The following is a 22,776-nucleotide window of genomic DNA, read 5'->3' as shown; positions in this document are numbered from 1 at the left end:
GAGGCGGACACACCCTCCCCGCTTCGGCCCATGCACTTCAACGAGCGTATAATAAAAGGGTCTATACACCGAAGACCAACATGCAGATCTATGTAGAGGCGAACAGATAGCGAGATACCACGATTTCATTTTACATGTAGGCTCTAGATATTTCCATTGCCATACATTTTCTATATTTTTATTATTGCATTTCGCAGATATTCCACCCGTGTGCACAAGATCGATTGAATTCGGGGTGGGGGGGGGATGTTATTGTCATAAGGGGGTATTTCATAAAGCTGTTCTTGTGCTGAATTATGGAAACTCTGATAAGCATAGCACATCAGAACTGATCACCAGTCGTTCTTAAGTCGTTCGTAACTTTAAGAACAGCTTTATGAAACATCCCCGCGAAATGGAAGAGTGTACCTTTGAAAGCGGTTTTGAGACCTTGTAATTTAGTGTGGGGAGAGAGGCAACAGAATGGAGAATGAGTTCAGTGAGAAGAGAGTGAGTGTGAGTGGAATCTTTCGTGGAGACAGCATCATTGAGAAAGTGAATCAAAATTAATGACACAGAAACTGACACTCGAACAAGTCAGTCCATCATTAATTTCGTATCCTATCCCTTTTATGATAGCAGTTTTGTGCCATTGGGTTTGGTCCAGAAATAGACGTTCTCTGATTGGGTAACTACCGACTTTTCGCGCGAATTAAAGTTGCGCGTGCTCATTCAGTTTCGTAATCAATGAGAACAGCCAACACGGGCCACCGCAGGGAAGTGTGCGCACGCTGTACGCTTGTGTGTGCTAGTAATTGGCATCGGCGTTGAGAGGCGAGACACGCGCGCGAGGGACCGACCGTACAGGTTGTTTTGTCCATGTGTTTTGTGTATGTTTACAATGGTCCTCTTTCTACTCGACTACAGTGAAGCGCACGCAAGCGGCTGAGGTGAGTAGTGTGTATTTTCGAAATTTTGCGCCCATGACGTGAAAATCGAGCCTTACCACCCCTGTGCTTCTTGATCCAATGCCAGAAATTGTCATATTTAAGACAAGGCTCGCATAGTTGTGATCTGCAATTATGTAAGTTTGCTGAAAGACAAGCCCGTGTTGCACCTCACAACGGTACGGATCACAGTGCATCGTGATGCCGCAACCAGTGGGGAGGAACGCTGTCACCAGGGTGCTGTTAGTTGTGCAACTGCTGTGTGAATACGAGTGTCACCGGTCATCACTCTTCATATCAATTAAAGGACCTAGGGGACGCCTTGGGCCTACTCTACTATAGGCTTGTTTACCGTTCCACTAGTTTTAATGTTTGGGCCAAATTGGGGATTGGTACTAATTGTCTGATTACATTATGTGTTCTCATAAAGTCATATTTTATTTTCTTCATAAATTTTCTTTCAATATTAAATAACAAATTCATACTTTGTAGGGTCTATTAATTACTTCTAGTAAATTTTAAGTTTATAGATTAGATTCTATCCCACAATCACGGTTACGGATTGACAGTTAAATCAAAAGTAGACACCCTAGGCTAGGGTCTACTACTGGTAGCCTAACTGCGACCAGCAGCCCCAACGTACAACGTACAGTGTTGGGGCTGCGCCGTTTTGGCATCGATATTTTAATGTTGTACCAAACGGGTGCCGTTCCGGCGCTGTATTTCCTTAATTTTTCAACAAAAACTACTGGGAATACTTACATGGGTCGACTAAACCTAAATGATTCACATCGGCGACTGTTTGATGCATTTCATTGCTTATGATGCAGAAAATGCTGTCTTATAAGGCAAATAATCTTCAGCTCACCGATGCTCACTAAAACTCACAATCACTTGCACATGCGCACACAATGCATTCAGTGCAGTGCATTGACAGCTGTATTACTCGCTACATGATGCATATTCACCGTGCGATGATGCATTATTCATATCCTTTTGCGTCCGTAACGTTGACGTCATTGTTTACGCATGCGTAGATGAGTACTGATGGATATACACATTCAAAATAGCAGCAAAGCTCTCCACTAGGGCAGACCGCCTACTCCTAAAAAATGTGGAAAATTATGCAGTTTCCAGATAAATTGGTGAGAAGGACCAAGGCAATGGGGTAGTGTATATTTCATTTTATATTGTCACTGTGTTTATGATGGACATTTAGCCATGGTTTATTTGTGAAGTTGCCGTATATGTGGCAATAGGGAGTTGTTCGTGATTCTCACTTGAACGAAACTGCGGGGTAGCCGCCAGGACCCCGCCGCAGAGCGGCGGGTCTCCGGGGCTACTGGTAGCCCTACCTTTCTATGTAGAGACCTTAGAGTATATTTACACAGATGTATTACACTTATTTACAGGACATCATAGTAATTCGGAGTGCATATATCTACTCTGACTCTGTGCATAAATAATGAAATATGCAGCATGACAGTAGTGGGACTTTATAGACCGTAGACCTAATTTATATCACCGAATGTTGTATGGGCCGAAATCGCCAGAATAAAATGTTACACATTTTACTCAAAAGCAGTCCAACGCTGTTTCATACAGCTAACAAGTGCTAGCACCAAGTAGCCAGCTATGTTTAGGCTTGTGTCCGTGCCATGATTTAGCATTATTGCCTTGTATAAGGGCAATTCCGCAGTTAGGTGGACATGGCATGGATAAAAGAAATGTGCCTCTTTATCATACTCTTTAATTTAGGTTTCAACTAATGCCATGGATGTTCACCAATCATTAAGGTCTTTCAAATTCAGTAGATTTTATTTTTCATATTTATTGATTTTGCGAGATCTAAAACCATCATTGAAAATGTACATGTGGGACTGGGGATGCTGAAATTCACTTAAATGCAAATTACAGTGGGTTCCTTTGAAATTTTTTCCTCAAAGTTTTGCTAAAGGGTAAAAGATGAATACATTTAAGTACTCCAGAAGTCATGTGACATTTTGTCAATTACAAAAGGGTGAAATGACCTGCGGAATTACTCCGGACAAATGTAACGTTACTAACCGTAACGTTACTAACCATGCTTTTGGGGGTCTAGCTAAGAAATCATTGGTCGAACTGCTAAAAAAATTTGTGTGAACATTTGTCATGATGCGATAATTGAAATTAATGCAACACTTTGTTTGAAGTAACTTTAATTTTTGCACATTTTTTGTTACAAGACATTGATTTTTTTGTCATGTCCTTTTTTCGTAACGTTACTAACCAGCCCTTTAAGTTGCCATAGCAATTCTAATATTTCGTGGATTGTATCCATTATTTTTCTGTATCATAAACCTGGGAAAGATGAACGTGTTTTTGTCATAATTTTGACTTGAAATGAATAAATGGTAATTTAGTAGTAAAAACAAATATCTAAATTTGTTCAAATGTAACGTTACTAACCGCGGAATTGCCCATAAATGTCTTTTATATTTGTAGGCTTAAGTTACAATTTCAGAATCAGAATCAGATGAAATATGTGTAATGATTTGTGTTCTTTGTCATCTGTGTATTTTGTTGAAAGGTAAAGGTTGTGCTTGCCAGCATTAAATGAACTTGTAGTGTGTGTGTGTGTGTGTGTGGGGGGGGGGGGGGGGTAACATGTGTTTTGTCCATCTGTATTCTGTACTTTCCACTTAATCTTGATCAATTTCTCTTCTTATTTGAAAACACACAGAGAAGGGATATTTTGCTATTACAAAAAGTACAATGTAAAATGGGTCGTAAAGTGCTTTTGTTGACAGGATAGTTCAGGGATGAGGTGTGAGACAAACTACAGGTCAAAGGTGAGGTTGTAATTTTTGTATGTGCTATGAAATGGTTCCAACAGGCAACAGTATCCAGAATAAGGTATTGATGCAATTTCATCAACTTTTACATAAAAAAGGGTACTGTGCCCATATGCGAAGAATTGACTCTCTTTTATCTCATTTAACCATTCAAAATCAAAGGATTAAAATCAGGAGTTCAAAATTAAGGTCCAATTTGCTCATTTTATTTTGTAAAAGCAGTTAAGTTTAGATATGTAAGAACTACTCAAATGGGCATCTGCCTGTTGATATGAAAATACACAAGAATAACAGGGTTTATATTGTGTGCACATAGAAGTGAAAAGATTGGATGGCATATTACTCTTTTCAGTGGTGGTGAGGCTGCATGTCATCATTCTTGTTCATTGCAATTTGTTCTAAATTTTGAAAACATTCTTATTCCTCATCCAAATCACTCTCAGTTCTGGAACTCTTTACCAAGTATAACTCATTTATAGTTGTACAAGTCTCAAAATCATCTAGAGGTTTCCTTTAAAGGAGAGTGAAACCCAATTTTTATACATGTTGTATGTTGATTGAGGGGATGCAGCCAGCAATAGAATAGAATAAGTACAGTAGAATACACTGCAATGAAGTTTGAGAAAAGGTAGACAGTCCGTTCAAAAGTAATCAATTTTAAAAAAGCTTTAAGTGTTACCATCATTTGAAAACAACACTACAACATCTTATGGCATCATGTCTGGACAACAATATAAAGAAAATTCAACATATTTTCACTTTTCTAGCATAATGGGAAGGTAATTCAGGGAATAATTTTCCTGGTATCGCATCGCAATGTGCTATGCATTTTTACACCACTGCTACACAAATTATCTTTTGTGTAGCAGTTTTCTTCCATAGAAGTGTACAGGTTATCATTTGAAGCATTGTTCACCAGCTTAAATTGCTAATTAAATTTGAGTTGGAAAATTATTCCCTGGTAATTGATATACAATGTATCTCTTTCAGGAGACCTGGGGAATAGTTTACCCTTAACACATATCAGTAACAAGTTGAGGGAATGAATGTTCTTTTCATAAGAAATTAAATTTCGTGGAATTCTCTTTATATTTTCTCTTTTATTGTTGTCCATACGTGATATAACAGGATGTTGTAGTCTTCTCATGCAGCAATGGTAGCACCATAACTTTTAAAAATTCATAACTTTCAATGGATTGTCCAATCTACCTCAAACTTGGCCGATGTGTTCTGCTTACATTGCTGCAGTCACTCAATTAACGGGTGTATTTGGGTTTCATTCCCCTTTAAAAGTTGGAGATGGTGTGAAAAAAAAAAATGCTAACAAATCTAACATTGTTACATACTTAGAGAATTCTGTGCTGGTCTTGGCTTTTCCTTTCTGGTGATGGTGCCCTGGGGTCAAATTTTGTTTGTGTGCACCGCGAGATGTGTTTCTGGCTGCCATCACATCCTGTGACAGAAACTGAAGGGACCTTTAAAGCTACATTGCTTCTGCTTTCTCTGCTGCTATTTTCCAAGATAACTGTACCCGTATTAAAATCTGATCTTGACTACAGCTTGGAGGACGCAGGGAGACAAATTTTTATCCTGCCTGCCAGGAAGCATAAAAAAAAAGAGGGGCTGCAGTTGGCTGTACAGACTCTTGGCTGTTGAGGGCGCTGTGGCGCAGCCATGATAGGGTTGAGCCGTCGCTTCCGTCACATCTATACATTCCAATCAGTGCTGGCGCCATCTCTTGGCGGATGCCGAACCACCTTTTCTCATAATACTGTGCCACAGCCTGTCTTGAGATCAGTTGGGACCGTGTTTGCTCACCAAATCTGCAGCCTCACTCGAGCACAGGACCACCTTGTCAAGCCCCGATTCCTTTCCTTGGCCAAAGGACTGCCACTGTCGGGAAAGCATCTCGCAGCCGAGGCAGCAATGAGGGACTTGATGCACATTGCGTCGCTGGGGAGCAGTGCGGCTCACGTTGCCAGCGCGTCTCCGAAGAAGCCAGAGCGGGATGCAGACGCAGAAAAGTGCATCTCGGATGAGCCAGTCGTTGGCTCGACGGAAGAAGTATATCAGGTAGGCACGATATGTCAAAACATCATTCATGTAGATGCTGTTTTAAGAACATCTTAATTCTGTGTTATTTTTTTTTTTTTCTAATTGAAGGTAACATCCTTCGTTACACTTATAGTATACACAGGTATTTGTGCATATACCATATTGGTAAGAATACATACAATATACACAGAAAGAGAACACACATATTGAGATATACAAGTGTATATAATACGTGTATACAAACATTGTGTATGGCATATTAAGGAAACATTTTAAAAGAAAAAAAAAAAACAGAAGATGGCTTGCCAGCATATTTGAATGATTAGAGATTCATCAACCAACATGCCACTGCACTTTTTTTGTTGTTTTCTCAATATCAGTGTTGACATGGCATATCATTGGTTTGTCCATGTAGTATATATGTCCATTTTGATAGGTAAATGTAAATTTTTAAAAACGTCTACAGGAAGCTGTGAGGAGACTTAACACACTGCAGTCAAATGCCAAGACCATTGATGAGATCAAGAAGAACAGGGACCGAGGTGCCTACAAGAACATCCCCGATGTCATCGACTACGCCAGCCGAGTTGGAATATCGGTGAGTGCATCTATTCACTTGTTCTTGGTTTGAATGCTTTAAAGGGAGAGATCACGTCTTACTTTCAAGGACGTTTGGAAGACTCAATTGGTTTTTAATATCTGTTTTCGTGATATAAGAACTAGGTCTTCTGCGATGATACTGCATAGGGTCATCTAGAACATCCATCATAGTTTCTTTATGTTTTATTCTTTGTTAAATCGGTGTAGGCTGACAAGAAATTCTGTGGACCTTTTTTTGTCCGTTTTTCTGCTGAAATCATCTGTAGACTCCAAAGCATGTGTGCGGAGCCTGGTCTGTCTGATAAGGATGGGAATGATGTAACCGGCTCCAGTATTCACTTATTGGGTAGATAGCCATGCACATTTTGCATCTTAAATAATCTCAATGACCTTTAACCAGAAATTGTGTACCTTACATTCAGCCGAGGTGTCAGTAGACCAGACGGTAAACGCTATAAACGTCCTCGGTAAGCAGTGGCAGGTACAAGGACGTATCAGGAGTGGGGTGTGTAGGTCATAGTAGAATGGATCAGGCAAGGATTGCCCTTTTTTTTTCTTCTTCTTTTTTGTGGTGTTGTCAGACTGAGGCAGGGGTGTTGTATTCACGTATCGATGAACACTTGCCTTTGTGAAGTAGCATACAGACATTGTTATTTCATTTTTTCCAGCCAGCAGTTTCTTTGAATGTTGTGTGGGAAGGTTTTATACCATTTGCTATTGACTTTTCAGTATTTGAAATTTTTTCTTTCTTTTCTAAACCATTGTGAGACAGTTATCAGCACCATTGTGGGACCGTAAATTTTTCGGTTGGTATCATGTAGCATTCTTGTTAGAAATGCAAACCCTGTTTATGAGACAGAATTCCCTCCAGATCTTGACATTGGAGAGCGTTTTCTATCATAAGATTACAGGAAAGTGACAAAATATTGACCTCCTGTACCTTGACAGCTTGGAATCTCATATTCATCCAAACAGGTTTATGCTCACAGATTTTTAAGCATAACCCAAACACTTGTAGATTCATTGTGCTTACAAATTATAAGCTAAACAAGAAACACCCCTCAAACCCCACCCATTTTGGTGTTAGAAGGTGACATATTTTCACACGAAACAAAGTACATTATGTGATGAAGCACAGTCTTTGTAAGCTCTATATACCATTATTTTTGCGTGTTAATAATTTTGCGGATTAGAGCTTGTAAGACTTGCTATTGTAAACCACAGTGACATGTAAAAATTCTAGTGAATTCTTAATTTTCAGATGATACACGGCATATTCATGTTATGGGAGACAATATTTGTGCAATATTTGTAAAATGAAAATGCCACAAAATATACCAAATATGCAGTATGTCAGATGATGCTATTTCACATATATTCAAGTACTGCACATTCAGATACCACTGAAAGAAAGCACTTACAAATGTTCATTCACGAAAATGTATGATTTGATGATTCTTACAAATGTTTTCAAGCATTTATAGATAAAATATACTACTTAATTGATTTTTTTTTGTTCAGTTCAATGCAATTCTACTTTATTTCCATCCAACAAGAGGCAATCCACAATTTAAAGCATACAATTCACAAATTGTATTGTGAACAATATTTGTGAGCAATGTAAGTCACTTACTACTAGTATAATACAAAATACATGATATGAAATATATGTATTGGCAAGAAAAATGAATCATTACATAGAATGGATCAGGATTTGACTGAAATACCAAATATGCATTTTCAATTCTGATATCAACCAGCAGTGCCTCGACAAGAGAAAATATTGCGTGATGACAGGATGCATAGAAGATTATTATGATGTAAAGTAGGGTTAAACTTCTAAAGATTGATGAGGGCTGTCGCAGTTATTTTTTTGCTGGTTGGCAATCACATATTTGTTGCCCAATAGCATTTGACAATGCAGATGTATTCTAAGAACCATATGACTGACTGTGTGGTATACAGAATGGATTTTTGAATTTTAATCATACTATGGTAGAGTGAGCATTTGAAATATCTGTGCAACTCTGGCAGAGCTGCAATTCCACATCAAAAGCTCTGCATGGCACAGTATTATTCTCACGCATTGACACAGTCTTTTATCATTGGTTGATTGAGCAATTATTGAAGCCTGTATTTTATGATTTTCTTCCTCGTGCAATCTCTCCTACAACGTAGTTTCCGCAAGAAGTACAAAATACTGTAGTCTTTTGTCATTGCTAGACCACGTGGTCAGTGCAGCTTTTGATTTGTAATCATTTCCCGTCTAATGGCATCACCCTCTTTTCTTTGTATAACTGCAAGAAGTACAAATAAGAATAGTAATGTGTCCTTGATTATTCAAGAAGTGTAGTCACCAGACACATATAATAGTAACTTTCCTCTGCTCACTCTACTCAGTGACTCTCACTGTCTTAGGATAGGAAATGGAGACTCAGATATGAGGATAAAGCAACAGCAAGCAAAGACTTTGTCTGATTCTGTAACCTTGTGATGACTCTGTGCTAGTTCCTGTCATGGGTTACCATTTGCAGACTCCACAGGACTGTTCCAATATTCTATAGACTCAATTAAATGTGGACGACAGATCACCTGAGTTGTATCTGTATAATTCAAGCAGAAATAAATTTACATGGAACAGCAACATGATTTAAAATGATAAAATATAGATCACCTTTGTATCTTTTTGTGACCCAAACAGGGAATGATTTACTTAGAACAGGACTATGATTTTAAATGCTCTACCACTTGATCTTTGTGTTTGCTTTGATAGATAGATTGGGTGAAATGAGAGGAACAGAACGGGATGAGTGTCATAAAAATTGGCATTGAAATGGGAAAGTTGTTGTATTTTACCAGTAAACATTCAGATGTTTTTACCCCCCCACAGCCCCCCCCCAAAAAAAGCACCACCACTTGATAAATAGATGGGATAAAATAAGATGAACAGAACGTGAAGAGTGTCATCAAAATCGGCACAGATATGGTAAAGTTGTGGTATTTCAAATAGGACCTCCCCCCCCCAAAAAAAGAGAAAAAAGTAAGAAAATAGGTGACATTAGTGGAAGTTGCAACCCTTCATTCAAATTAGCAGTGATGATGCCATCCCCTCTCATGTCCCTCACTGAATAATGAACAAATTATTCACTGAAGATCCTTTATGACAGGAAATCGTGAAATGAGAGTAGGACTTATCCTTTGCCTCAAGTTATTGTACATTTAACCTTGTGATAACTAGGCAATGATGACTTCTAAGTAGGAAGACATTAACTTGCCAAGTCATCATTCAAAAATGTGGTTTTAATAATTTGTGTGTTTGTGTGTGTGTGTGTGTGTGTGTGTGTGTATGTGTGTATGTACAAACTACTGGGGAGGGTCTTAGGCAAAACATACCACCCATCCCCCACCAATTTGTGTGTGTGGTTGCAACAGATACTACTATTTTGTGGAAACTTTGGGAACTTTGAAGTTCCATAACATTCTTATTTTGTTTTTGTTTGAAAATGGGAAAATGAATGGCTGAGTGAGTGAGTACATCAATGTTTCCTTGCTTGTATTGCAAACTCTACATAGTGAATGACTGTTTAAAATAGTGATGCAATGATTATGATAGAAGGCACAGATACCGGTAGATACCAAGATGTGAAATGACATGCTGATGACATTGAAGGTCACGTCCAAAGTAATATTCGGTCAGGCATGCTATTCTTTTCAACCTGTTTGATCAGTACATACGTTTTGTACAATCCGAATCGAGATGAGGCAGTGTTATCACAGTCAGAAGCCAAATGCAAATTCAGTTTGTCAAACCTGGTGACACTAGAGTTTGACGGCCAAGATTTTAATGTCCTTCACAGCTCGACAGGCTGGATGACCTGTCGGTGATCCATGTGGCCGGGACCAAGGGGAAAGGATCTGTCTGTGCCTTCACGGAGAGCATTCTGCGGTCAAGTGGCTTCAAGACAGGATTCTATAGGTAAGAAGAAGACCCTTGTTGCATGTCTGTCACAATCACCAAGATAGATGCGGCTCAGAAATAGCAGTTAGAGTGAAGTCTTGCAACTCTTGAAGCGAAATGTCTTTATGCTCTGGATGAAATTATCGGAAGTGTCACCAAGGTAAAGGGAAAAATCTGTGTAGAGTTGAATTCATTGTATTTGTAATCTTGAAACTAAGTATCTTTTAGGTTAAAAACAAGATATGTGCAGTATGAGTCAGATAAAGGGAAAATCTGTCTGCAGTCTAAGTCATTACAATATGTAGTCTTGAAACAATGCATCTTTAAGCTTTGAACGAAAATGAGCAAATGAGTAGACAAATCTGTTACCAATTGAAATTCATTGTATATTTTGTCTTGAAATATATTGTCCTTAGCTTTGTTGAAAAAAAAAGAAGTACCAGTTAGTTAAAGAGAAAATCTGTTACATTTGAATTTGTTGTATTTAGTCACAGTGGATATATTAGATTTAAAAGAAAAAACAAGATGGAGGTGCACTACAGTGTGACCTTTGTTCAGCAAGTTTGTAGAATTTGCAATGTCACATTTCATAGCTATGTTTTTCTAAAGGGTCATTTGACTCAGAGGCTGGAAATAGAGGATTCTTTTTTAGTTTTTTTTTTGGTGGTATGTATTTTACGTTGGTAGTTGTATTGACTGTTTAGAATGTGATGTAATCTGCTCCTTATCAACCAGACATTTTTTGAACTTTAGCCGGCTGTCGGAGGTGTGTTTGCCAATACTTGTATCTTTACCATGCACTCTTGACAAACAACTATGTTTGACTGTTATCACAGCAATTCGTGGGGACCGTTTGTAGTAGAATTTCGTACTCTCTTCGTCTGTGATGATAAAACTTAAGATTTGTGATTGCCTTTTCATGACCGTCTCATTTCTGGGGCTACTGTCATCTGTTTGAATGAGGCAGACATCTTTAACACCTACTGTAAAGCAAAATAGTTTTGAGGGATGAAATTTCTGCGAATCAGAGCCGATAGCCTTTTTCGCGGCATGACATTTTTGAAAAATTGCCAATGGCATTCGATGCATATGGTGTAGACGAGAACTTTGTTGTGTATTTTGATTTCACGAATCTTGGCTCGCGAAATTCGTGCAATTAAAATGCATGCGATCATTTCTAGTTTTACAGTATACACAAGTCTATTCAAGAGTTTGGTGGCGTAGTGTATGAGCAATTCTCGATGTATGTCATGGCAAAGATTCGCAGTGATATGAGCTGCTCTGCCGTGACCGAAGGGAGATAGATTATTGCGATGACTTGATTTGTGTCGACATCTTCTTCCCACCAACGCCGTTGTTGCCACGGTCACAGCTCTCCCCATCTCGTGGAGGTGCGAGAGAGGATCCGGCTGAACGGCAAGCCCATCTCCAAGGAGGACTTTGCCAAGTATTTCTTCAAGGTCTACAACCGGCTGGATGCCACCAAGGACCAGTACCAGGGCAAGATGCCGGCCTACTTCCGCTTCCTCACTGTCATGGCGTTCCAGGTCTTTCTGGAGGAGAAGGTACTGTCTGCATGTCACCCTTGTTATTTCCCCTTTGCCCACGTTTAGAATTCATGCTCATTATCTTGCGTTACTGTATACGCCATATATCTTAATAGCGAGTCTCAAATTTCGGGAATTGGGACTATTTATATATTTTTGTTCGAGTCATTGTTTGTCATTTCTGTATCTTAATACACTGTACATCTGTCTCCTGCAGGTAATGAACTTTATGTTGTAAAATGTAAAATATCAGTTACTCACTAAGTTACTGTATGATATACTGGAAGCACGAAAATGAAGTCCTTCCTGCAATAAGGAAACAAATCAAAATAGAATGAGAAGGAGACATTAAGCATTTCATAGTATTTCCTCTTCCAGTTTTGAGGTATCTTGTGAAATTTTATGCAAAGAATAAATTTGTGGTTTTTTTTGTGTGTATATGTAGGCCCTATATTGAAGATTTATTGAAAAATCAACAGTTCTGAGTTGCCAACTGACTGTAATTGTGCTGGAATCGTTGCAGGTGGATGTAGCTATCATGGAGGTCGGGATTGGTGGCGAATACGACTGCACAAACATTATAAGGTCAGTGAGGGTTGAGGAGCTGATTGTGTCTCGCTATGTTGACGTCTCCCCGAGGAAGTGATGTGAATGTCACCTTCTCTGGGACGTTGATTGCTCACAGAACAGGCGTGTTCGCACCATGCGCTGTTGGGTCGTGGCTTATCTCTAAAGTCCAAACAATCATGTCTCCTGAGGAGTAGATATTGAATGAAATGTGCTATCCTGTTTATGTGGTGTACCAAATACCATGTACTATGCAGTGGTTTTATTCACTCGTTTTTTTTGAGTCAACTGATTTTTGTAGAAAATAACATCAAAACATTCTCTCACATAGCCCAAATCCAATATAGTATGTCATTTTCAAGGATGGGCGTTGCTTACATTGCTTCTTGAAAAAAGGAATGATACTTGTTCGTCATTGTGATTCTGTAGTTTTTCTTTTATTTGCAAAAATTCAGCTACTTGCATTATCTTTATCTTGATATGAAGATTGGGGGGGGGGGGGTGGTAGCAAAGACATGTTTGTAGTTAGGGTTGGAGGGAAGATAGCAAAGACATGTATGTTGAAGTTCACACAAAGGGCATCCGTACTAGAGCTACATGTACACACACATGATAATAAATGGCATAAATATTTGAGGCAGAATGTTGTAAGGCCGAATTGAGCTCTACATTAATCTTCCTCTTTCATCTCATATGGCACAATGTGCCTGGTTGATGCTATTTGCTGACTATTGCCATTCACCTGGGGCGAATACTAGGGGTCGGCATCATTAGTTAGTTTGTCTTGTGTGGGTACAGTGTAGGTAGGGGGACCACTTCATCGGGTAAGCATCCTGGTCTTTGCAATGAATGAATGAAGTGGGACCTTTTGCGTACTTAGTCGGGGTAACTCACACACAGGACCTCCATTTTAATGTCCTGTGGGAGGGATAGAGTGTTTTGCCTCTTACTAGAGGGAATGAGATGATTACACACAACATTGCTCAGCTAGACTTGGGAATCAAGCCTGGGTCATTTGGATAGGGAGGCAGCTGCGCTATGCCGACTGAGCCAAATCATCGCCCTACTCTTTCTATCTCTCGGTACACAGGAAACCCGTCGTCGTGGGCATCTCATCTCTGGGCGTGGACCACATCGGTGTTCTGGGCTCGACGGTGGACAAGATAGCCTGGCACAAGGCAGGCATCATTAAGGTGAGTCTGGCCTCCTCCTGGAAGGTGGTGGCAGATACCGGTAGCTTTGTGCCACGCCCAATTCATTTCCATACAGTTGGTTGCAATTTGACTTGCACATTACTTACTGGATATTGACTTCCTGAAGATTTGAGCCTCCAGTCAACTATGCGAAAGTTGATCTTAATGCTACTGAGGAAATCGCGTTGACTTAGTGATATTGAACCTATGCGTGCACAGAGCAATACACACATAAGGCTGTGAATGTGAATTTTGTCTTTGAATTTTCATCGCCTTAGACGATTATTCAAAGCGTGCACCACCAACTTGTACAGAGTTGATTGTACATTGATTTATAGACAGTGCTATTGCAGCTGAAAGTGTTGTGTATGGGGGGGGGGGGGGAGGGTATTATCTTATATATCATTTATGTAAAATACAAACACTTCATTGTATAGATAAACTGCTATGGACACACTGTGTGGAAAAAAAATAATGGATTGTGTTTTGATTCGGTGACGAAGGCAATTGCAGATTTTGTTTTTGTGTTTCATTATATGCACATGCCTTGACATCAACTGTACTTCGACTACCCTCCCTCAAGTCTTAATAATGCCTCAGCCTATCGTGATCATTCAGTTATATCTTTACATGTCATACTTATCACCGTGAACAATTTATTTCTCAAATGATCAAATATTTACCTTTGCACAAGTATTTTTTTTTAAAATTATGTCCTGTGCATTAAATTAGCCTTTGATGGCATAAATGTTGACAAAGAGGGAATGAGTTCTTCAAATTATTTTTTTTTTCCTGTGGTAATTATTTGATTGAAAGTCTGCTGTGCTTGATTGAATTTGTATTTGTTGTAGTCCATAATAACTGGCGGATGCTCAGCACACACCCAAAAAAGATGGGAGACAAAACGGGATTATTCCTGGTGTAAACAGTGTTTTCCAACAGGAAGGAGAGTACAGTGTGAGATTTTTTTTACATGCTATTCTGAGGCATACTTCAACAAATTGTGCATATCACTTTGTTGGAGGTTGAATGGTACTTCAAAGGGAGGTCTGCTGCCTCCAAAGAGGGAATCGTGAGAAACAAAACGGATGTTAGATGATATTCCAGGGGCGGATCCAGGGAGGACCGCAACCGGCGCATGCCCCCCCTTTATTTTTTTGTTGAAACAAAAGAAATGAAAAGAAAAAAATGGGGGGAGGGGTGCGTGCGCCCCCCTTTAATTTTGTAAATGCACCCCCTCTTTACGAAATTCCTGGATCCACCCCTGTATTCATTGTGTGAGGTACATACATTGAATATCCTGTGAACTCTATTGCCTTATTCATGACCTTTCAAATGAAATGATGATGTATGAATTAGAATAAATGTGACCTTTTGACTCTGTTTTTGTCATTGATGTGTTTGTATATGTCGCAGACGGGAAGACCAGCTTTTACTGTTCCTCAGCCTGAAAACTCAATCCAAGTGATACAAGACAGAGCCAAGGAGAAAGAAGTTAGTGATGATTCTTATTCAAATTCCTGCAATCCTACTGATATCATTTTCAGTGTGCATTGCAAAATTTTGTTATTAAGCTGTACTGCCATAATTTAGGACTTCCAAAGTAGAAAAATGTCGGTCTCATTGAAGATGAACTGATATTGCATAGACACCTGCCTGAGTATACTCAGAACTAATCTTTAATTGGTTAAGCCAATTAATGAAAATGTGGACTTACATTGTGATCAAAGCGATTAATGATGGACCATGTTTGAACCACCTGAAGAAGGATTTCTTTGAATCCCACAAGAGTCTTTGGTGGTAATCACACCCTATGACAAAAAATTTATGTTGTAACTGATGCGAACCCAACAGGATGTTTTATGTTTTGTGTGTAAGTTTGTTTGTTCTGCCAATTGAAGTCATTTGTTCCAAAGTCGTCTTTGTATCTGTTCACACATACGCAGATCAAACTGACCTAGGGTATTCATATTAACCGTGATATATCTCCATGTATGTACGACTATACTGAGACATGAGAATTTCTTTACATTTTATTTTCATGCTTTTCAAGTGATTACGTCCTAAGTATTGGATGTTATTGGGCATTGATATTCAAGTCATGATATGATGATTTGCCGGCCTAGTTATTTCGTAGATCTGGCCAGGGCTGGGGTCCAAATTTGGCATTCTTTGATTTTGTTGTCAATCAGGGACTTTTATCTTATCAAATCTAATCAAACATGATGCAATTATAGCATATGACAGATTGACTAACTTGACATGATTTGGGGAAGATTCTGGTGAGGATCAACAGCCTGTGTAGAATCTTGCCGTATTTGTCACAACTGAGGAAACGGGAAATCATTTTCTTGCCTGATTTTGGTCATCTGCAGGCATCCCTTCACGTTGTGCCCCACCTCGCCTCGTACGACTTCCACGGCCACGACCTGACCCTGGGACTTGCTGGTATGCATCAGTACCTCAACGCCACGCTGGCCCTCCACCTAGCCAAGACGTGGGTCACCGAGAAACATCCAGGAAAATTCTCCTTTGAAGGTAAGTCAACTTTTTTTTTTGCAGTTGTCTGTCTGGACACAATGCCATTGGTCATTTCATGCTGAGTATTTCTCCATACCACAGTCATGGATGAATCAAAACTTCATACTTCTTGATATTTCCATTTTATTGAATATGGTGCTCTGTCATAAATGCTACACTCCCAGTTAAATACCTCATTGCTGACAAAAAGGTAATGAACTGCACATACTCTTGTCATTGTAAAGTCATGGTGGAGCAACTGAGGAATTAATGTTCCTGGAAGGTGCGTGCAAGGCTTCTTGCTCAGGAGCAGACCATTTTCAGCTTAAAGGACAGGTTCACCTTCATAAACATAAGGATTGAGAAAATGCAGCAATATAAGTAGAACACATCAGTGAAAGTTTGAGGAAAATTGGACAATTGATGCAAAAGTTATGAATTTTAAAAATTTTTGTGTTGGAACCGCTGGATGAGGAGACTACTACAGCTTGTGAGTCATATGCGTACAACAGTGTAAAGAAAATGTAAAGAAAATTCTACATATTTTTCGCATAATAAAAGACCACTGACTTGCCTCTTTCTAAAGGCAGGGGGAATAATATTACCCATAACATATGTCAGTAACGAATGAAGGGAATGTGTACTTTTTTTCAAAAGATGAAATTTTGTGAAATTCTCTTTATATTTTCCTTATATTGTTGTACGCATGTGACATCTAAGTTATTATTAATACACTGCAGTAGTCTTCTCATCCAGCGGTCACTGCACAAAAACTTCAAAAATTCATAACTTTTGAACGGATTGTCCGATTTTCCTCAAACTTTCAATGATGTGTTCTACTAATATTGCTACATTCTCTCAATCCTTATGTTTATGAAGGTGAACTTGTCCTTTAAAGCTAACTAGGCAGAGGTGCCTGGGAGCACCTCTTAGAGACATTCTGCGCTATATGCTGCCATTGCAAAAAGCTGTCACCATAACATTACAGGACTTTTTCTTTTGAGTGTCCCGCATCTTTTGGCCCCAAATTTGCAACTCCTGGACACAAGGTTACTAAGTTATGCATTAATACGTACATGCATGTCAGACCAAATATTGCTAAAAAATGTGAGTTCAATAATTTCAACACAAATTGTGCCTTAAGTCATATTTCATAAAAGCATGATTATTGTTTTTTTGCATTTATCAATTAAAATCTATTGATAACATACATTCATGCTCGGAACAGTGTTGCCAATAAATTTCATCCAAAAAACAGTGAAAAACAAGAAGTCAAAAAATAAAGAAATACAGCGTACATATAAAAAAAACAACAGCAATGAAATACTAATGAAATTATGCTTGATGGTACAATTTTTTTCACTTATATTTGCTAGGAAGACTAGAAAGAATATGTGTGCCATAGGTATGTCTTTTTGGAGCTTTATTTTAGATAATGATTTATAGCAAAAAGTCCACCCCCCCCCCCCCCCCCCCCCAACGCAATAGCCCGGCATAGTTAGAGTTAAGTCATGTGAATTGAATTTGTTAAATTTGTCATTTAATAACAACAGGTGAGGAGGAAGAGGAGGGGCCAGCTAGCAAACATCGTAAAGTGACGGAGACGACGCAAGTCAGCGAAGAGGTTCTGTCAGGAGGAGACGTTCCGGAGGCCACACCCTTTGCTCTCCCAGAAGAGTTTATACAAGGTGGGAAGGACTATATGGTAGGGTTGTCATGGTAGTAATGACTTACATGAATGTTCATGTTGTCATGTGATGCATTGCATTTTGATGTTTCATGTTGTATTGCAGTTGGTTTTATCATTGTGTTTTGATTCAGCTGTGTCTGGTGTTCAAAAGTTCAGGATACTGTAGGTGAACACTTTTCAGTTGATATTGAAGTGTGCACTTATTATTCTGTTTATTGATCAATGACCTGCAATACAGTGGTGTATCAAAAAAAAAAAGAAAAAAAAGGTAATCCAAATTTGGAGGGCTGCTGTTTCATAATTGTCAGCTTTGGAGAGCACAATGTTGGTTGTAGGGAAAGAAGAACTCTTTGTCTTTCCATTGGTACCGAATTATGCTGACAGTGTCATGCATGACTAGGCACATGAACTTTAATGACAACAGTGACAAATTTGCACTTTTTCCAAGTTTTAAGTGTCACATGAAGGAACGATAAATGTCTCGTTGAATGTATGAGATCTGTCAATGAAAGTGGCCGAATGAATAGGTCAGCCTGTACATTTGAATGCAGGTTTGTGTTTAGAGTTTGTGTTTACGGTTTCTTCTAACACTTAATGATCTCCATAGCGTTCCATAGCTGACAATTATTAAGTAGTAGCCCTCCAAAGTTGGATTACCCTTTTTTTTATATGCACTGTATTTCAAAATGCTAAGAATTTTTCCATTGAACATAAATCTGTTACATAACAAGTACAGTTTTATAAGTTCGGTGGAGACAGTTCGAAGATTAGTCATTGGCTATGCTGTATAATGTATTTATGCTCAGTAAGAGTACTCATTTGTGTTATACTATATGTTATTTTGATTCTTCTTCACTTGGGAAGAATAACAAAGTAAAGTGAAATAAAACTTTTGTATACACCAAGCAATCATGATTGTTTGTAGACCAAGTTCTACATGTATGCAAAAATTTTACAGTGGTACAGCTGTACCTACGCATAGGTGTGCCCGTTCAGAAGATACACCTGTAAGTGTAATTTGGTTATATCATGAAGTTCCATTTTGCTCAAAGACCAGCAACATATATGTCTGAATGGTACTGTACAACTTCAGACTGTCGCTCTTTGCACCCCTTGTGGTAAAATTATGAGACAACACGAGGGACTCTACTTGTAAACATGTTATACATTATATGCTTCATATTGCAACATATTCTTATTTTGTATTTATGTGTTTGTACTCTCATACTCTGAGGGTGTTCATAGAGTCAATTAATATACGTATGTCAGAGATGGACCTCATTCATGTCGTTAAATAGGCCTTAAGAAATGCTACTGGCCCGGCCGCAACCAGGTCGTCCGTCGGGAGAAGATCACATACTATCTCGATGGAGCTCACACGCCGCGCAGCATCGCAGCGTGTTGCCGCTGGTTCCACGAGAAGGCTGAGGCCGAGGCTGAGAACATCAAGGGACCCGTTGCTAGGATACTCATCTTCAACTCCACGGGGGACCGGGATGAGTACAGTCTGCTCCCGAAAGTGGTGGTAAGATAGGCGAAAACAGTTGCTACAACTTCTCCCGAGCTGAGATTGAATGGACAAATAAATATGATGACTGCTAATAAGTTGGATAACTTGATTAATTTGGTCAGTTGGACTTTAGGAGAGAACAGTTTCATAACCTGTCTCAGTTGCTTCTATAGTACCGACAAACAGGTGTAATGGATAGTGCCTCAATTGACAAGATGTCCAGGGATTTGAAGATGTTAGTGAAAAGTTGTGTCTCAAACCTCTCCTCCATGTAAGGAAGGATTTTCCACACATACACAAACATGGATTCCCGGGCCCCTTGTTCAAACCACCTTTGGTTCCTCATTGAAGAGAGCAACTTCCTTTTAATATGCTTAGAAAGTTCCTGAGTGTCTACTAAAGAGGCAAAACAATCACTCCTTCACCCAATAATGGTGATTACCTATTTGTCAGTCAAAGCAAAACAAAAACAAAGACAAAAACTGAATAAAAACATAATAATAAAAAAAATGATTGGATTAGTCATGAAATCCTTTTGTCTATGACTTACCAGTATATCCAGTTGACCTGTTTGAACAATTTATTCAACTACCTGGATGAATCAAAATCCACATCGCCATGACTGCTAAAAGTTGGTTTGAACTCTGATGACGACACAGAGCTATGCGGGAGTCATCCATTAAATGAATTTCTTACCCACCTTTGCAGTGATACTTGATCCTGTAAAGCAAACAAATATCTCATGGAAGAATCTCAATGGATAGTTGTCAAACACAGGCTTGCCACATGGCGTATTATATGGAGATATATGGAGAATATTTGATAAAAAGGATGTTCTTTTTCTTTTTCTAGAACTGTGGTGACATTTTGATTTAGTGGAAATGTAATTTTAGAGGAACATGGAAAAAGTCTTACAAATGTAATGGAATTGTGCAAAGTTCACATTACAAAATGAGCTAACGGTTAAGAAATATCTTAGATCAGTGAGGGGTATTTGGAAGTGGCTCTTCAACTTTCATCATCTTGAGAAATAATGCTATTAGACTTGTTCTGACTTCAAAACCACAAGCATGTACAGCACATTTGTAGTTCTTTGTGTACTTCCTACATTTCTTTCTGATGTTAACCAGTACTGGATGGAAGTCTATTTCCAGGTCTGTGTCTCAGATCATCTCGTGGTATGTCACACAAATATCAAATGTTTATGAACACTATTGCAAATAATTTCTGTATAACTTCGAGAGGGATTAATGCATGGGATTGATACCACACTCTGCCATTTCAAATGTCTTATTTCAGACCTGCAACTTCAGTGGAGCTGCGTTCTGTCCAAATATAATCAGTCTTTACAGCCATGACAGTGTAGCTGGTAAGTAGAAATATCTTCCTTTTCTGTCAAAAACAGAAACTTGAAGACCAAAGAAGATTTCTTAGTTTGAAAAAGATGAACTAGGACAATTCATCCAATTTGCACTGCAGTACAAGGGACACAGAATTGCCAGCTTTGTAACTAGTCCATTTGTACATTTGAATTTCAGAAATGTCAAAGGTTGATATTGGAGGATAAGGATACATGAAATTTAGTTTAAGCCTATACCTTCAATAAATGAGTGCAAAAACAAAGAGAGTATTTTCATAATCGTTTACTTTGCAGTAAATGTCTGGTTGGCCCTAAACAAAAAACCGAACACCACTGTTTGTGATGTGGAATCTCTAGTAGAGAGAGAGAGAGTGATAACTGTATGGCTCAGGATCAGTCAGCTCCTAGCTGACTCTGATTAGGACACAAGGCAGCATACCAGGGTATTTAATTAACAAAACATGTATGATAGCAGATCTTGCTAGAATAGCAACATTTTGTAGCAATGCCGTTAGTTGGCTTCAAAATAATGCATATGCCAAAGTTATACAAATTCCTCCACAGGGCCTCTGAGACTCTTTTGACATAAAGGTAGGAGTACAATCTACATTGTGACACCTCTAGATTATGTTGCTCTCTGTTTTCTTTAACAGACACAACAAATTACACCACCACCACGGAGAGACAAATGAAGCGGTGTAATCAGAACCTTGTGGCTTTCCAGACGCTCCTCCAACAACTTCAGAACAAGTCTTCGTCCCCTGGAACAGTGTCCTCTACCCCAACAGCTGCAGGCGATTCTGATCATCACAGTGTTCACACTGTCAGTGATAACCCCTCCCATGTAATAATGGACCATCCCAGTAGCACGAACAGCCAATCGGCAGAGGGCATCTATTCCTTAGACTCTGACTCCGCCTCTAAGGAGGTGCACCAAACCAAGGTGGTGAAGCTTCCCTCCATTCTGGATGCACTGCAGTGGGCGGCCTGCGGCAGGGACCCAGTCTTGAGCTCCCCTAGCAACCATGACCCCACCCCATCCAGCCACGCCATAGCAGCCAATCACATCCAGGTCCTGGTGACTGGAAGCATCCATTTAGTAGGAGGGGTGATCCGTATACTAGATCCCAACTTAGTATCACAGAACTCTTCTGACTAACACTGCATTACTGGCATTACTAATTTACACAGAGCTGAATGTAGTTAAGGACACTGCCTTACCATGTGTGGGGTACAAGAGTTAGTGTTGGTAGGACAAAGAAAGATTTTTTTTTAATCATTCAACCCCCTCCAAAACCTTTGAACATTATACCCAAATGCTAGTAAAGAAAATGAAAGCGATATGAATGAATTACCATCTGATGACTTGCGTGCTACCAATTTCTTCCATTAATTTCTTCTGATTTCAACTGATGTGAAATGCCGCCTCGCAGGCAGTAGTGCAATTTTCAACCCATCAACCAGGAAAAATGTTGCGATGGTTGTGCTAACTTTACCTTCCCCAACAAAATCTTGTCATGTGTGTCCAACGTGAGCTCAGTGACGTTGAGTAAGTTGTGCCGTAGACATGCAGTCTGTTCTGTGACAAGCATCTCACCGTAATGAAATCCCAGTGTTCATTCCTACCTTTAGGAGAAGTTAGTGTTCACTATGATAGTGACGTACAATACAATTCTTGATTTTGCCAATGTGCTTTCTCTAGAATATGAATATAACCACATGTGGAATAATTCTTAGTAGGCCCCTGCTGATTTGCAAAATATTGGCATGTGCAGTACAAGATTTCAACCCAATTTTGTTTGTTTGTTTTTTCAATTCAAATCTTTTGACGTCAGCAGATTTGGCTGCACTCTTGTAGACAGCGTATACCACGTTATGTTTGTAGTTACTGTTCAGTTACATTGGCAGTGATGTAGGCTGTTGTCATTCCAAATGTGGCAGATTAGATGCGTGGTTTGTGGGATTTTATTTCATGCAGGAATTTCAATTTACTTTGGTTCATGTTAAAAGAGGCTC

The 22,776-nt window shown here is 39.1% G+C and overlaps 1 protein-coding gene across 1 annotated transcript; it reads left to right on the top strand.

Moving 5' to 3' along the window:
* Nucleotides 1–5,410: 5,410 nt before the first annotated feature.
* LOC139721355 (folylpolyglutamate synthase, mitochondrial-like) lies at nt 5,411–22,019 on the top strand. The gene is made up of 12 exons (XM_071632672.1): nt 5,411–5,833; nt 6,282–6,413; nt 10,273–10,391; nt 11,746–11,938; nt 12,444–12,505; nt 13,578–13,680; nt 15,097–15,174; nt 16,056–16,218; nt 17,754–17,888; nt 19,189–19,415; nt 20,700–20,769; nt 21,414–22,019. Exons 1-12 carry the CDS (start codon nt 5,435–5,437, stop codon nt 21,917–21,919), a joined length of 2,187 nt encoding a protein of 728 aa, XP_071488773.1. The 5' UTR covers nt 5,411–5,434; the 3' UTR covers nt 21,920–22,019.
* The last annotated feature ends 757 nt before the right edge of the window (nt 22,020–22,776 follow it).

The sequence above is a fragment of the Diadema antillarum genome, unplaced genomic scaffold, assembly GCF_040938485.1.
Source record: "Diadema antillarum isolate AM-2024a unplaced genomic scaffold, OU_Dant_1.0 scf00000141, whole genome shotgun sequence".
Taxonomy (NCBI): Eukaryota; Metazoa; Echinodermata; class Echinoidea; order Diadematoida; family Diadematidae; genus Diadema; species Diadema antillarum.
Note: the sequence above shows the minus strand (reverse complement) of the source record. Positions and strands in the feature narration are given on the sequence as shown.